This window comes from Ursus maritimus, unplaced genomic scaffold (assembly GCF_017311325.1).
Source record: "Ursus maritimus isolate PB19 unplaced genomic scaffold, ASM1731132v1 scaffold_3, whole genome shotgun sequence".
Taxonomy (NCBI): domain Eukaryota; kingdom Metazoa; phylum Chordata; class Mammalia; order Carnivora; family Ursidae; genus Ursus; species Ursus maritimus.
Window position 1 is genome coordinate 27,121,573 of NW_024425563.1, and position 14,807 is coordinate 27,136,379.

At 37.1% G+C, this 14,807-nt stretch overlaps 1 protein-coding gene across 1 annotated transcript; it reads left to right on the forward strand.

The window, feature by feature from the left end:
• Positions 1–2,585: 2,585 nt before the first annotated feature.
• NDUFA5 (NADH:ubiquinone oxidoreductase subunit A5) lies at positions 2,586–14,807 on the forward strand. The gene is made up of 5 exons (XM_008705821.2): positions 2,586–2,699; positions 3,023–3,067; positions 5,614–5,730; positions 11,111–11,176; positions 14,354–14,807. Exons 1-5 carry the CDS (start codon positions 2,679–2,681, stop codon positions 14,453–14,455), a joined length of 351 nt encoding a protein of 116 aa, XP_008704043.1. The 5' UTR covers positions 2,586–2,678; the 3' UTR covers positions 14,456–14,807.

The window sequence follows — 14,807 nt, forward strand, 5'->3', positions numbered from 1 at the left end:
CTCAGCGTTAGTTTATAGGATTGCTGTAACAAAATACCACACACTCAGGGATTTAGACATCATTAGAAGTATTAGCTCTGTCTGGAGGCTAGAAGTCTGAGATCAAGTCAGAGTTGGTTTCCTCTAAGGGCTAAGAGAATTTGTTCCCTGCCTCTCCCCTAACTTCTAGTGATCTTCTAGCACTCTTCATTGTTGGCTCATAGAAGCATCATCCCTGTCTCTGCCTTCATCTTTGCATTACGTTTGCCATTCTCCCTGTGTACATTTCTCTGTGTCCAAATATTTCCTTTTAATAAGGACATGTGTCCTATTAGACAAGGGCCCACTCTAATGACCTCATCTTAGCTGATTATATTTGCAATGACCCTATTTTTATATAAGGTCACATTTTGAGGTAGTGGGGATTATTACTTCAACATATGAATTTGGGGAGGTCATAGTTCAGCCTATAACACTCAGTTGTAGGTTTTGCATATCTTCAACTAACTATTGTGAAATTATTCCCTAAAGTGATTACACCAATTCACTCCCACCAGCAGTATATGAGTGTTCCTGTTGCTCCACATCCTTGCTATCACTTGGTATTGTCAGTCTTTAATTTTTGTCCATTAGATGGCAGTTAAATTATAGTTGATTTGCATTTTCTTGATTATTAGGGAGGTTGAATCCTTTTCATGTTTATTGACTGTTCCTGTTTCCATTTTTGTCAATTGCCTATTCATTTCCTTTGCCTATTTTTCTATTGTATTCATTAAAAATATATTTATTGAGTGCTTATTATGTACCGGGTACTATTTTAGGCATTTCAGATACGGTAGGAAAAAATTTCCACTGCATATGATTTGTATATTCTAGAAAGGGTGATGCACAGTAAAAACATAAGTAAGATAATTAGATAGCATATTAGAAGGGGATAAATGCTATGAAGAAAACAAAACAGAGAAGAGCACAAAGAGTGCATGGTAATTTGCAATTTTAAATCTCATGGCCTGGGCGGCCATAATGAGAAGGTAATATTTGAGCAAGGACCTGGAGGAGGAGAAAGATGGAGATGTGTGCCCATCTGGTGGAAGGGTTTTCCAAGAAAAGGGTTAGAAGAACAGCTATCTAAGCAGGGAGACGGGAATAGGAGGTCAGGTCTGAGAAGTGAGAGGCTGTGGGGCTATCTGGTGCAGGACCTTATACGCAGATGAAAGGACTTTGACTTTTACACCTTGAGTGAAAAACCATGGGAGAATTTTGAGCACAGTACATTCTAAAAGGATTATTGTAGTTACTGGTTTGAGAATAATAACCATGAAATAAAAAATTAATAACAACCACGTGGGTCATATTGTGTTCCATGCACTGAGCCAGGCACCTTACATATGTTAACTCATTTAATGTATTTCAGAGTGGGAGGCAAGAATGGAAGAAGGGAGACCTGTTCTGGTTATTAGTTATCTTCTTACTGATTTATGGAAGTTTCCTATGTATTCCAGGTGCCACTTATCTTTTGGTGATTTTATGTGGTTGGAAATATCTTCTTCCATTCTACGGGTTGTTTTACTGTTTGTTACATTTTTTGCTACTCGGAATATATATATTTCTTTGTACACGTGTGTCACTCAATTTGTTGTGCTTTTCTCCCATTGACTTTTTAGCAAATGCCTTCTTTAACTCCACTCATCTACCGTTTTTGGTTGGTTACTTCCTCTTCCCCGCTACCACTGCACTTGACACAAACTTCCTTTAGAACACTTACCAGGTGCGCCTGGGTGGCTCAGTCGTTAAGGGTTTGCGTTCGGCCCAGGGCGTGATCCCGGGGTGCTGGGATCATCCCCCCATTGGGCTCCCTGCTCCGCTGGGAGACTGCTTCTTCCTCTCCCACTCCCCCTGCTTGTGCTCCCTCTCTCGCTGGCTGTCTCTTTCCCTGTCAAATAAATACATAAAATCTTCAAAAAACCCACAACTTACCAAATATTAATGCATGTTTTCATCATTGTTCAGTAAATTCCAGGACGTGGGATCCATAATACAAATTATGTCCCTGTAACTAACGCCTAATGCGTACTCGATAAATGTTTGCAGAGGTAAGTGGGGAGAAGTGGTATGGTCTGTTATCACTTTACCTGAGAAAGTGGATGATGTACTTTCGAAAGTGAAGTGGAAAAGGGTTGAGATAGGAAAAGGCCTCATACTGCAAACTGCCTTGGCGCACTAGACTGACAATACTGATATGCTTGCGCTATGAATTAACCTTTGCTGCTATGAGATCACTTAGATGATAGCTCCAGAGAACTCTCATTTTACTCCACACTACACTGTGGAAGGGAGGTTGAGGAATTCGCCAAACGTTAAGCCGAGTGCAGGTTCTGTCCGAGCTTTTTGGAAATTTGGAGTGTTTCCCTCAGCCTTTGGGCAAGCCGTCAACGGTAGTAAGAGCAAGTACCCAACCTAAGACAGCTAACCCCGGCAGCTTCTTCGAGCGCCTGCTTTGGACTCTTGTGTACTCATTGCGCATGCGTCAATTTTCCCCTCAGAAATGGGCGGGGCACAGCCTTTGCCCCGGTGGAAATCCAGAGAGGGGCTGAACGAAGCTGTTTCCAAGGTGACGGTGTGGCGGCCTCGGTGGTGGATTGAGCGGGTCTGAGCGAGGTTCCCAGAGGGCTGCGCGTCCCGGTCCTGTCGGCGCCGTCATGGCGGGTTTGCTGAAGAAGGTAAGGTGAACGGAGGTCACTGTTGGAATTTAGACCGTAGGGGTAGAGTCAGCCCGAAAGCCCCTCATCCCGCGGGTGGTGGCCAGAACTGGCACGGGCTTGCCCATGTTTTGGGGGGGACTTATTCTGCTGTGCCCTCAGGGATGACAGATTTGGTAGCTCCGCTAGGAGAGGCAGAAAAAACGCTCCAAATTAGTGGCTTTGAGAGACCGATAGCTGGTTTTAGGCCAGTTTTAGCCCCGGAACTGGTGGTTTTGCCTTTCCTTAGCGTGGTGGACGGGCGGAATTGTAAACAGCGTGAATCGTGTTTTGTTTTTGAACAGACCACCGGCCTTGTGGGATTGGCTGTCTGTGAGACCCCACACGAGGTACGTGCTGCTTCGTTCTTGACTTCCCAAGGACGGCTAGACCCCTGTGACCTTGTTTGAAAGGCTAAGGGAATGCGGATATTTCAAGCCTCCAATAACAACTCAGCCTGAGAGCTGTCTTTAGACAAGAACAGTGTCTACTTCGTTGATTGGTGCCGTGTGTTTGTATTTGTGTGCGTGTGTGCATGTGCCGTGACCTCGTTCTTAAGCCACTTTTCTTGTTCGGTTTTTCCGTAGCCTTCTCGTGGCTTCCCTTGTGCTTTTGTGTGTGCCCTCCCATACCTATATTTCCATTTTCCACCTCTTCCCGGCCTCACATTTTCTGCCTTAGGTGCCTTAGATTCCAGTACACTTTGGTTTACCGAATATATCGCTCTAGCTATTAACCCCCTATGTCATCAGTTTTCTCTTCTAGTGGGAATGCGTCCATTTAAAAAAAAAACTTTAAAAACCTCCTCCCTCGATCCCTATCCTCCCTTCAATAATCACACCATTTCTCTCCTCCCTTTATAGATGACTCGAAAGACTTAGGTGTACTTTACTGTCTCCATTTTCTCTCACTCCCCTTTGAACTCAACTCCCCTCAGACTTGATGAGAACTGCTCTTTTCAAGGTCGCCATGATTTCTGTGCTGCTAAATCCAATGGTCAGCTCACGTTTCTCATCTTAATTGACCCAGTAACAGCACTTGCCACATTTGGCACTGTCTCCATCAAGCACTTTGTGCTTGGGGACACCTCAGTCTCCTGGGTTTTTGTTTGTGTTTGTGTGTGTGTGTGTGTTTTAATCCTCTTTACTCTTTTTGCCTTCTCCTATTCTGGTTATTTCTCATATCCCCACTTACAAATTTTGGAGTGCTAAGACTTACTTCTTGAAACTTTTATCTATTTATATTTATCTCCTTGTCTGGACCCAGTCGAGTGGTTTTAAATACCATCTATACACTGATAACTGTTAGATTTCTGTACCAGGCACTGACCTCTTTTTATGAGAGTCTTCTGTATTTAATTGCTTAGTGGATATCTCCACTTGAATGTCAGACAGGTAACCCAAACTTAATGTCCAAAATTGGGTTGCTGTTCTGCCTAAAACCTGCTCTTCTCTCAGGCTTGCTCACCTCAATGGATGGCAGTTCCATTCTTGTGTTCACTCAGGTCAGAAACCTTGAAATCATGCTTAATTTCTCTCTTTTGCTAGCACCCCATATTTAGTACTTAATTAAATCCTCTGGGTTTCTACTTTTAGCATATATCCAGATTTTGAATACTTCTCACCATCTCCTCTGCTACTACCATGTTCTCAGCTACCATCATCAAGCTGTAGATAATTGCATTTGCTTCCTAACTACCTCTCCTTCTTTGTCACTGCTTCAGTTTGGTCTTTTTTCAGTCAGGCTAGAGTCAGTCTGACAAATGTGAGTCTGGTCATGTCACTCCGCAAAACCCTCCACTGGCTTTTGATTTCACTCTCTATAGAAGAGTCCTAACAAAGGCTCTCCAGATCACCATTCAGCACACTGTATTCTACTAATTTATCTTGCTCATTGACTCTCTCTATTAGAAGGTAGGTTTTCATGAAGGCAGGGATTTTTTTTTATTTTGTTCACTGCTAGAACTATGACTAGCACGTGGTATGTGCTCAGTAAATATAAGGTTTGTTGAATGAATGTTGTGTACTTCTTATAAGTTCATAATGACTCATTGTTGTCTAAAAACTGTGGTGAAACCTTCATTGACATGATACCAACTCAGTCATCATAAGCTGAAGTATTACGACTACATTTCGTTAAATTTGATCACCCTGATAATCATTGTATGTTTTACTTATACAGAAATTCAAATAAGAAAAATTGAAAAAAAAATCCGAATTTGTAGTGCTTAGGATCTCAATTTGAGAAATAATGATTTAGTAAATGAGTTGATTTTCAAATAGATCATTAGCAATAAGTTAGATTGCAGTTTTATTTTTACTTGTTATCATGCCTTTGGCTTCTGTACAACTTTTGTTGTTCATGCAACATGAAAAGTATCCATATTTATAACTTGACCCTTGAATAGCACAGGTTTGAACTGCATGGGTCCACGTATATGCAGATTTTTTCAACAAATACAATACAGTGCTGTAAGTGTATTTTCTTTAGGATTTTCTTAATAACATTTTCTTTTCCGTTGCTTTATTGTAAGAATATAATATGTGATACATATAACATAAAAATATGTGTTAACCAACTGTTTATGTTATTGGTCAGATTTCTGGTCAACAGTATGCTATTAAGTTTTGGGAGAGTCATAAGTTATACGTGGATTTTCAGCCATGCTAGGGATCCGCCCCCTAATGCTAGCGTTGTTTAAGGGTCAACTGTACTCATATTTTTCCTCAGTTATAAAGGTGATAGATAGGGCATAGACATGAAGAAATGAACAAGGAATGCTTTTTAAAAAACAAATGTGAGGGTTTTTTTTTTTTTCTAATTTGTGAGACTTTTTGAAGTGTTCTGTTGAATCTGAGGATTTTAAACTGGAAATGTGTATGATTTGTCTTTTCAGAGGCTAAGAATATTGTACACAAAGATTCTTGATGTTCTTGAGCAAATTCCTAAAAATGCAGCATATAGAAAGTATACAGAACAGATTACAAATGAGAAGCTGAGTATGGTTAAAGCGGTAAGTAGCTGACTTGATTTTGTTTTCTTGGATTTATAGTTTCAATGCAATATTAACAAAGTTCAGTTGCTTTTTTTTGCATATTCTACATACTTTCCTCTCTTCTGTTCTTTATTCTGTGCTTTCCATCCATCCTTTCTTCCGTTCATTCAGCAAACTCCTGTTTACTAAGTGCTTTCCATGTGCAAGCCACTGTTAAATACCAGAGTGAAAGAATAACATCAAGTCTCTTCTCTATGTTCACATTGTTCTTTTACCTCTCTTCCCTATCCCAAGTCCTTTGTTGATTATTGACTTATCTATAGATACATCAATCCTTACCTCTTTTCTCTAGTTTCAGAGTACAGAAGAATGAAAGCAAAACAAAACATGTCTGTTGTGTTTAAAAAAAAAAGTTCTCAGAAATAACCATTTTATTTATTTATAAAGATTTTATTTATTTATTTGACAGAGAGAGACAGCCAGCGAGAGAGGGAACACAAGCAGGGGGAGTGGGAGAGGAAGAAGCAGGCTCCTAGTGGAGGAGCCTGGTGCGGGGCTCGATCCCAGAACACCAGGATCACGCCCTGAGCCAAAGGCAGACGCTTAACGACTGAGCCATCCAGGTGCCCCAGAAATAACCATTTTAAAAAGTGCTTTGTTGCAAAGAGGACCAAGTCAGTATCTTAATTACCAAAAGTTGTATCGAACATTGTTAAGGACTGACTGTGTTCCCCCCCCTTCCCCCAGATTCATATGTTGAAACCCTAACTGTTACCTCTAGTGTAGGTGGAACATCTACAGAAGTAATTAAGGTTAATGAGGTCATAAGATTGGCGCCCTGATTCAGTAGGATTAGTGTCCTTATAAGAAGAGACAGCCATGTGAGGAGGACACAATGAGAAGGTAACTATCTGTAAGCCAGAAAGAAAGCTCTTGTCAGAAACTGACCTTATTGGACTTTGATCTTGGACTAACAGTCCCCGGAGCTATGAGAAGATAGATTTCTGTTGTTGAAGCCACACAGTCTATGGTATTTTGTTGGTAGCCCTAGCAGACTAATACAAGCATTTTACAGGTTTTTAATCAAAGGCCCTAGCCAGACACACCATAGACTGCTGCTAATTCTTTTATACCAAACTGTATTGCACTATTGTGCAATTAAATTTTTAAATTATTAAATTTCACACTAGCAATTATTTCACAGACTTTTGTAATTATCCAAAAGTGTTCATAAACTCTAAAAGTAATTTACATATATGTAATAAGTGGCCCTAATATATTTTTCTTATTATTATGTTACCAAACTTTATAGTCCAAAGAGAGTAATTCTTTTTCCCTAGGTATGCAGCAAAGCAATGCAATTTGATTTAGAATTTTTATTCTTAGTTTGGCAATTGTGAAAGTGACTTACAGATTAAAGTCTCTAAGGGGAAGTTCAGCATTTCTTTTGATTTCATGTTTTCCTTAATATAAACAGGCTTATGCATTTTTTCCCATCACAGAGTTAAGACATTTCCCTTTTTCTTTTCACGAGGTAAAGCTCTTCAACTCTTTGAGTCTTTCTCTGCTTTCCTTCTCTATAACCTTATTCCACTTTAATCATTTTTCTCTATTTCTCTTTTTAGCCTCCGATTTTATTATCTTTCAGATAGCCTCAAAATGTGTTTAGCTTATCCTATCTTAAAAAGAAAACTGTTATCTTTATATCTTCCTTTAGTTTTGCCGTATTTTTCTTTTCTCTTTTAGCCAGTGTCAACTAAAGAGTAGTTTACTGTCATTACTTTCACTTATTAGTTCTAAAATAGTTTTCTCTGACTTGAGTTCTTTTAATTGCCTCATAACTTACTGGTCTGTGTGTAGTTTCATCATACTTCATTATATGCCCCACATTGCCAATAGGGTGATCTTTTTCAATATGTAAGTCTGATCCAGGTTCTTCCTGCTTTAAAAACCTTCTTGTGGTTTCTTGGTTAGTGTTTCTCAGAGGCCGAGTTTAAGAATTTTTGCTGAGTTAGTTGTATGAAACTTACCTAACTACTTTTATCTGCAAGTCTTCGATGTACAGCCAGGTTTGGGAACCACTGACTTACAGGATAATAAAGTCCTTAGCATGGTATGGAAGGTGCCCCCAAGATCTGACTCTGGGTTTCTTCTTACCTTGTCATTTCTAATATCCTACCCTATACCTCAGCAATACCAAACAGCTGATAGTTATGTGAATTACGTGCAATTTTATTTTCGTGTTTCTTTGTATTTTCTCTTCCCTCTTCCTGGAATGCCCTTACCTTGTCTTTCTGGCAGTTCTTACTCGGGCCTCAAGATCTGTTACTTCCTCTGTGAAGCCTCTTCTTACCTAAGTAGAGATTAACAGCTTCCTTGCTTTTCTTCCATTGCATCTGTCACACTGTATTTTTTTTACTATTTTTTTAAGATTTTATTTATTTATTTGACAGAGAGAGACAGCGAGAGAGGGAACACAAGCAAGGGGAGCATGAGAGGGAGAAGCAGGCTTCCTGCCAAGCAGGGAGCCCGATGAGCGGCTCGATCCCAAGACCCTGGGATCATGACCTGAGCCAAAGGCAGACGCTTAATGGCTTAGCCACCCAGGCGCCCCATGTCACACTGTATTTTATTTATGTCTTCTCTGCTAGTCCATAGCTACTTATGAGTGATGTTTGCATTCATCTTTATATCCCAGGAATCTAGCATAGTACCTGGTGCTATATTTATATAAGATCCTATAGAAATGTTTGTTTATCCAAAAGGCTACATACAAATAGTTTTAACAATGCCAAGCACTCCATAATAGTTGTATCACCAATTCCTGTTTTTGGTAAAATTATTACAGATTTTTAACCCTCAATAGAGTTGTACACAAAGTCTTCAGTAATATTGTTATGATTAAAAAGTATCTACTTACTAAGCCTAAAATGGAAATAAAAGTAAATAGTTTTTCAGATTATACTGGGAAGATAGAATATGGGTGACAGTACTGGTTTGTGGCCTGTCCAAAACATTGATCTCAGTGCTAATACATAATTGCTGAGTGACTATTGGCATATTGCCCATTTCTTTGTCTCAGTTTCCTCATCTAAAATTGGGTATAATAATACCTACCTGAATACTTATTGTTAGGACTGAATGTAATATATGTACAGTGCTTAACACAGTTGCAAGCACATGGCAGTACTTGGTAGCTTATTAAGCTTAATGATGTTCTGCCACTGGTAAATAGAAGTCATATTATTAACTTACCTTCAATAAGACAAATTTTGAATTGTTTTCCTAGTACAGGATTCTCTTGAGTTGAAAATATTGAACCTTCCTTGCTTTCTTTTCTTCACTCTCCTGGGTCTCTTAACAGTAACCACTTCCCTGTTTTGCTTTTGAAGTTTGGCTTTTAAGATCAGTTAATTCTGAGTTAAACAATCTTTCTCAAACATCTTCATCTGCTTTCCTCCCCCTTCTTTTACAACTGTTTTCATTTATTCAAGAAACACTGAATGCCTGTTATATGCCATGTATGGTTGTAGACATGGAAGCCAGTGCCTATATGACAATGAACAAAACAGATAAAAATCCCTGCCTTCTTGGAGATTACAGATTAATGGTGGGAGGCAAAGAAGTAAGTTAATAAATAAGTACATTATATAGCATGTTAGAAAATAGTTAAATGCAGTGAAGGAAAATGAAAAGAGAATGATGTGTATCTGGGTGTTGAGGAATGTTACAATATATATTTGTTTCCTCTGCCTGTTCTAATAAACTTCGTGGCTTAAAACAATAGAAATTTATTCTTTTACATTTCTGGAAGCCAAAATTCTAAAATTAGTACCAATGGCCCAAATCAAGGTGTTGACAAAGACTGCATTCCTTTTAGAGGTTCTAGGGTAGAACCTGGTCCTTGACTCTTCCAGCTCTGGTGGCTTTCAACATTTTTTGGTTTATTATTCTAATCTCTGCCTCTGTGGTCACATTACTTTCTCTTCTTCTGTACATAATTTCCCTCTGCCTCTGTCTTATAAGGGTACCTGTAATTGTATTTAGGGCCTACTTGGATAATTTAGGATAATCTGTGTCAAGATTCTTAATTACATCTGCAAAGTATTTGCCACACAAGGTAACATTCATAGGTTTTAGAGATTAGGTCATATACATTTTGTGGGACATTATTTAGTCTACCACAATATAAGTTATTATCAGAGTGGTCCTCACTAAGAAGGTCATATGTGAGCAAAAACTTGATGGAAGTGAAGGAATAAGCCATGCAGATATCCCTGGTCAGCCAGCAGATGCCCTGAAGCAGGAACGTGCCAATTCCTGTAGAAAATAACTTTGTTTTTTTCTCCCTCTTTTCATTCCCTTTGTGAGCCAAAAACCATCCTATTTACACCTCACTTACATATGTGTAAGTATGTGTAGAACATGGTTTCTGGATCTCACAAAACTCAGTTTACTAGCAATAAATACATGTTATTGTATTTTCTAGGTACCATATTAGCCTTTTTTTTAAAAAGGTTTTATTGAAGAATAATGTACATAAAGAAACGTGCAGCAATCATAAGTGTAGAGCTTGATGAATTTTCACAAAGTAATCATACCCATGTTAACACCAAATCAAAAAGAGGACCTTTCCAGAATGCCCAAACCCTCCCTTTTTCCCCTCCAAGTTACTACCCTCCTAAAGATAACTACTCCTCTGACCTCTAACACCACAGATTCATTTCACCTGGTTTTTAACTTTTTATAAATGGAATTGTCAGTCTGTGCTCTTTTGTGTGTGGTTTCTTTCATTTAACATCATGTTTGAGGGAATCATCCATGTTCTTACGTATAGCTGAGTTCGTATATTCTCATTGCTATGTAGTAGTCTGTTCTATCCAAATACTGTAATTTATTCATTAATTCTCTGTGTGATTATTTGAATTATTTCTAGTTTGGGGTTATAATTCATGTTGCTGTGAACATTCTTGAACATGCCATTTGGTTATTGTATTATACATTTCTGTTTGGTATATACGTAGGAGTGGAATTCTGGGTCATAGGGTAGAATTTATTTCGAATACTAATGCTCTTAGAGGAAATAGAAGAAATACTAAGAAAATAAAGTGGTATTTTAAAATCTGTATTTTAGAAAGACTTGAGTTGGACATCATATTTCTTACTCTTGATTAGCAAGTTAATATTAAGACAGAAAAGCAGTAAAATAGTAGAGAGATAAAATGGGCTTCCACCAGATATTTGGCAAACATTAGTAAGGGTTTAATGAAAGAAAAATTAATTGTTTGCTATAATAAGTGCTATTTTACATTTGGGTCTTTTTAATTAGGATATTGAAACATTAAGATATTGTGCTTCTTTGTTTAAATCTTTTTTTCTTTTTTCCCTTAAATTATAGGAACCAGATGTTAAGAAATTAGAAGATCAACTTCAGGGTGGCCAACTAGAAGAGGTGATTCTTCAGGTAAAGAAAAAGTTGAATATTTTGATGTTTGGCTTTAAATGGTCAGAGGCACAATACTTAGAGATACAAAACTGACATTCTAGAAAAAAAGGAAAACTAAATTTCTTTATATCAACTCTCAAATGTAAGAATAATCACATATAGGAAATACTTATATCATGTATATATCAATTAAATATTTATCAGTAATTATAACTTGAATTTACGAGGCTTCAAATTTGGCCTTGGATACACCTTGAATTTAATCAGTATGTTCTTGTTAGCCTTTAATTCAAGCTAGTAACACAATATTACTATTATTTGAATAATTTTATCTTTTTAGATACATATTTTATGTTTTAAAGGCTTAATATATTTTTAATATGAAGCAATATAGATTTTTTGAATCATAAAATCATAAAATTAAAATGTATTTTTGGGGGTGCCTGTGTGGCTCAGTCGTTAGGTGTCTGCCTTCAGCTCGGGGCATGGTCCCGGCGTTCTGGGATCAAGCCCCACATCGGGCTCCTCTGATGGGAGCCTGCTTCTTCCTCTCCCACTCCCCCTGCTTGTGTTCCCTCTCTCGCTGGCTGTCTCTCTCTCTGTCAAATAAATAAATAAAATCTTAGGAAAAAAAATAAATAAAATAAAATGTATTTTTGACTTTGATTAACACATCTATGCTCTTTTTTAAGTTGTGCATTTTTCCCCAATTGCTAGTAAACTTAAAATATGTTCTTGTATTTTGTGTTTTATAAATTATATCATTAATGTTTTTACTCTATCATTTGTTTTTAGTGTTTTTCTTCTATATTTCTTTGAGTGTTTTTTAAAATAAAAGAGATACTAACCTTAAACTTTTGCTATATAACCTGCATATTTTTTAAGTCTCTTCTTTCCCTTTTGACTTCAACTGAATATTTTCTCTCATAGTAGAGATTTTTAAAATTTTTATTTGGTCAAATCACCCTCCTCCTTTGCCCCACCACTTCAGCAACCCCCCGCCCCAATATTATAGGTTTAGATCTCTACCCTTAGAAGCCGTGTGATACTCAATTCTGTTTTGTTTAATTTATACATTTTTTTCATTTAAAAAATGAACCATTTCTTCTTGAGTCTTATTAAAGGACAAATAAAAGGAAATGTTGGGTACTATTGGTGATTAGGGAGGTATATCACCAACAGACATGATAGACAAATTGAAAAGAATTCTTTTTTTTTTTTTTTTAAGATTTTATTTATTTATTTGACAGAGAGACAGCAAGAGAGAGAGGGAACACAAGCAGGGGAGTGGGAGAGGAAGAAGCAGGCTCCTAGTGGAGGAGCCTGATCAGAGGGCTTGATCCCATAACGCCAGGATCACGCCCTGAGCCGAAGGCAGACGGTTAACGACTGAGCCACCCAGGCGCCACAATTCAAAAGAATTCTTAGATGGCCCTGTTAAAAGAAGAATAGGGCATTCAGACAGCTTTTTATGAATGTAGATAATTTCAGTCATTCAGAGGCCTATTTTCCTGGCCTGTTCATTTACCAGCTGTTGTACCGTATGGGAACTTGCTGCTAACTTATTGTCCTTTTCCTGTTCCTCTTTCTTTTCTGTCGGATGTCACTTTGATTATGACTTTAGTTTAACTTATGCATTAATTTATCATGCAGTTACAGTTACAGATATTTTTAAGTCAGCTGTTCCATCCTCCACATTTTCATGAGCAGTATTAAGGTTAAATTTTAATAATGTTTTACTTAATCTAACATATTTAAAATATTATTGAAACATATAACCAATATAAAAATATTGATATATTTTATATTCTTTTTTCATACCAAGTCTTCAGAATCTTTTGTGTATTTTATACTTGTAGCATATCCCTGAATTTGAACTAGCTGCATTTCAAATGCCTATTCAGTAGTCACATGTAGGTAGTAGCTACCATTTTTGACAGCCCATTTCTAGAGGGATGGTATGAGGGGAATAAGGAAAAGGTACTATGTTTGAAGTCAAGGAGTGGGCAATAGGGGTCTCATGCAGCTGGGTCCAGCTACCTGAAATGGGGTTGATCTCAAATGATGTTCAGGGTTAGGCACCCTCCCACACTACACGATGCCTTGGGGGCTTAAAGAAAGTATGAATGGTCGAGACCCAGGCCAAAGGGCTGTCAGGGAAACAGCTATCTTTAGGGATATTTTTAGTTAGTATTTATGCTATTTTCTTATTTCATCATTAGTAAATCCCTCTACCCTCAGATTTCTATTCATCTACTTTTTAACTCATTGTTTGTATACAGTTTAGACTTGCTGCTAAACATATATTGGCTGTTTTGCCCCACTGGCATAAATGAAGCATTGCCTTTACTATAGAATTACAGCCTGTGATAGAATCTGGCACTTATTCTGTATTTGAATTCCTTCTCTGACATCCTGACAGGTGTTTAACAGTGTTCTTTTAAGTTGGCCAGAGTTGGTCGTAGGTCTTCTTGTTGTAAAAAAAAAATGTGAAATAAAAAGATACCTAAAATATTTGTTAAATATGTTACAAATTTGTTTGAAGGGAAAAAGGAGATGTAACATAATCTGACTAAGGAAATTAATTCAGTCAATAAATAATTTCTGTGCACGTATGATATTCTACACTCCATAGTTCACTGTTTTTCAAACTATGGGTCTCAAGTGATTATGGGTCAAGAAATCAGTTAGATTGGGTTGTGACTAGCATTTTAAAAAAATAATAGAAAATAATGTATCATAGCTAGTAAAGGTAATGATATTTTTAGTTTCATTTTACTTTTATGTGCATATTTTGGATACTTTGGTAGAATTTGTTTGTTGTGTTTTACTGTGAGCCATTATAAAATAAAGCTTAAAAGCCATGACATAGGTGAAGAGACATACTTCTCATTCTCAAAGAATTTGTAATCTGATGGTGAAACAATTAAGATTGAAAATCCACCAAGTAAATTTTGAACACTCTAATAGCAAGTTTTAATCAATAGAAAAAATCAAAAGCCATCCTTTCTTACTCATGATTATGTAGCTATGAGAATTAAGATAACTTTATTAATAATGTTTAACATTGATGGTGGAATAGCTTACTAGGTATTAATATGAAAATGGTTCTTCTAATTATATTTCAACATTAGCTATGATAAATATCTACTGAACAGTGTAATCAAATGGTCTTTTAAAAATTTTTATTAACAGGCTGAAAATGAACTAAGTCTGGCAAGAAAAATGATACAGTGGAAACCATGGGAGCCTTTAGTGGAAGAGCCTCCTGCCAACCAGTGGAAATGGCCAATATAATCATCATCAAATGACTAGTGTGTTGATGGGAAATGGATGTAATTAAATGTTCTGTTATATTAAAAATGTTTCTATATTATTGACATCTTATAATTAAGGAAACTAATACAGAACATATTTAGGACACTTCTTAAAATTGATGACTATGGTTATAGGAACTTGTGAATCCATTTCTGATATGTAAAGCATTCATTTAAATTATCTCAAAGGTTTTTTTTTTTTACAGAGAGCTTGTGGAAAGATTTGAAAGTTAGTTGGAAAAATTTCTGTAGATTTTCAATGCGGAAGCCATAACCAAAATGTGAAATATTTATAGTGATGTCTTCAACACATCATTTAATGATTTTTATCC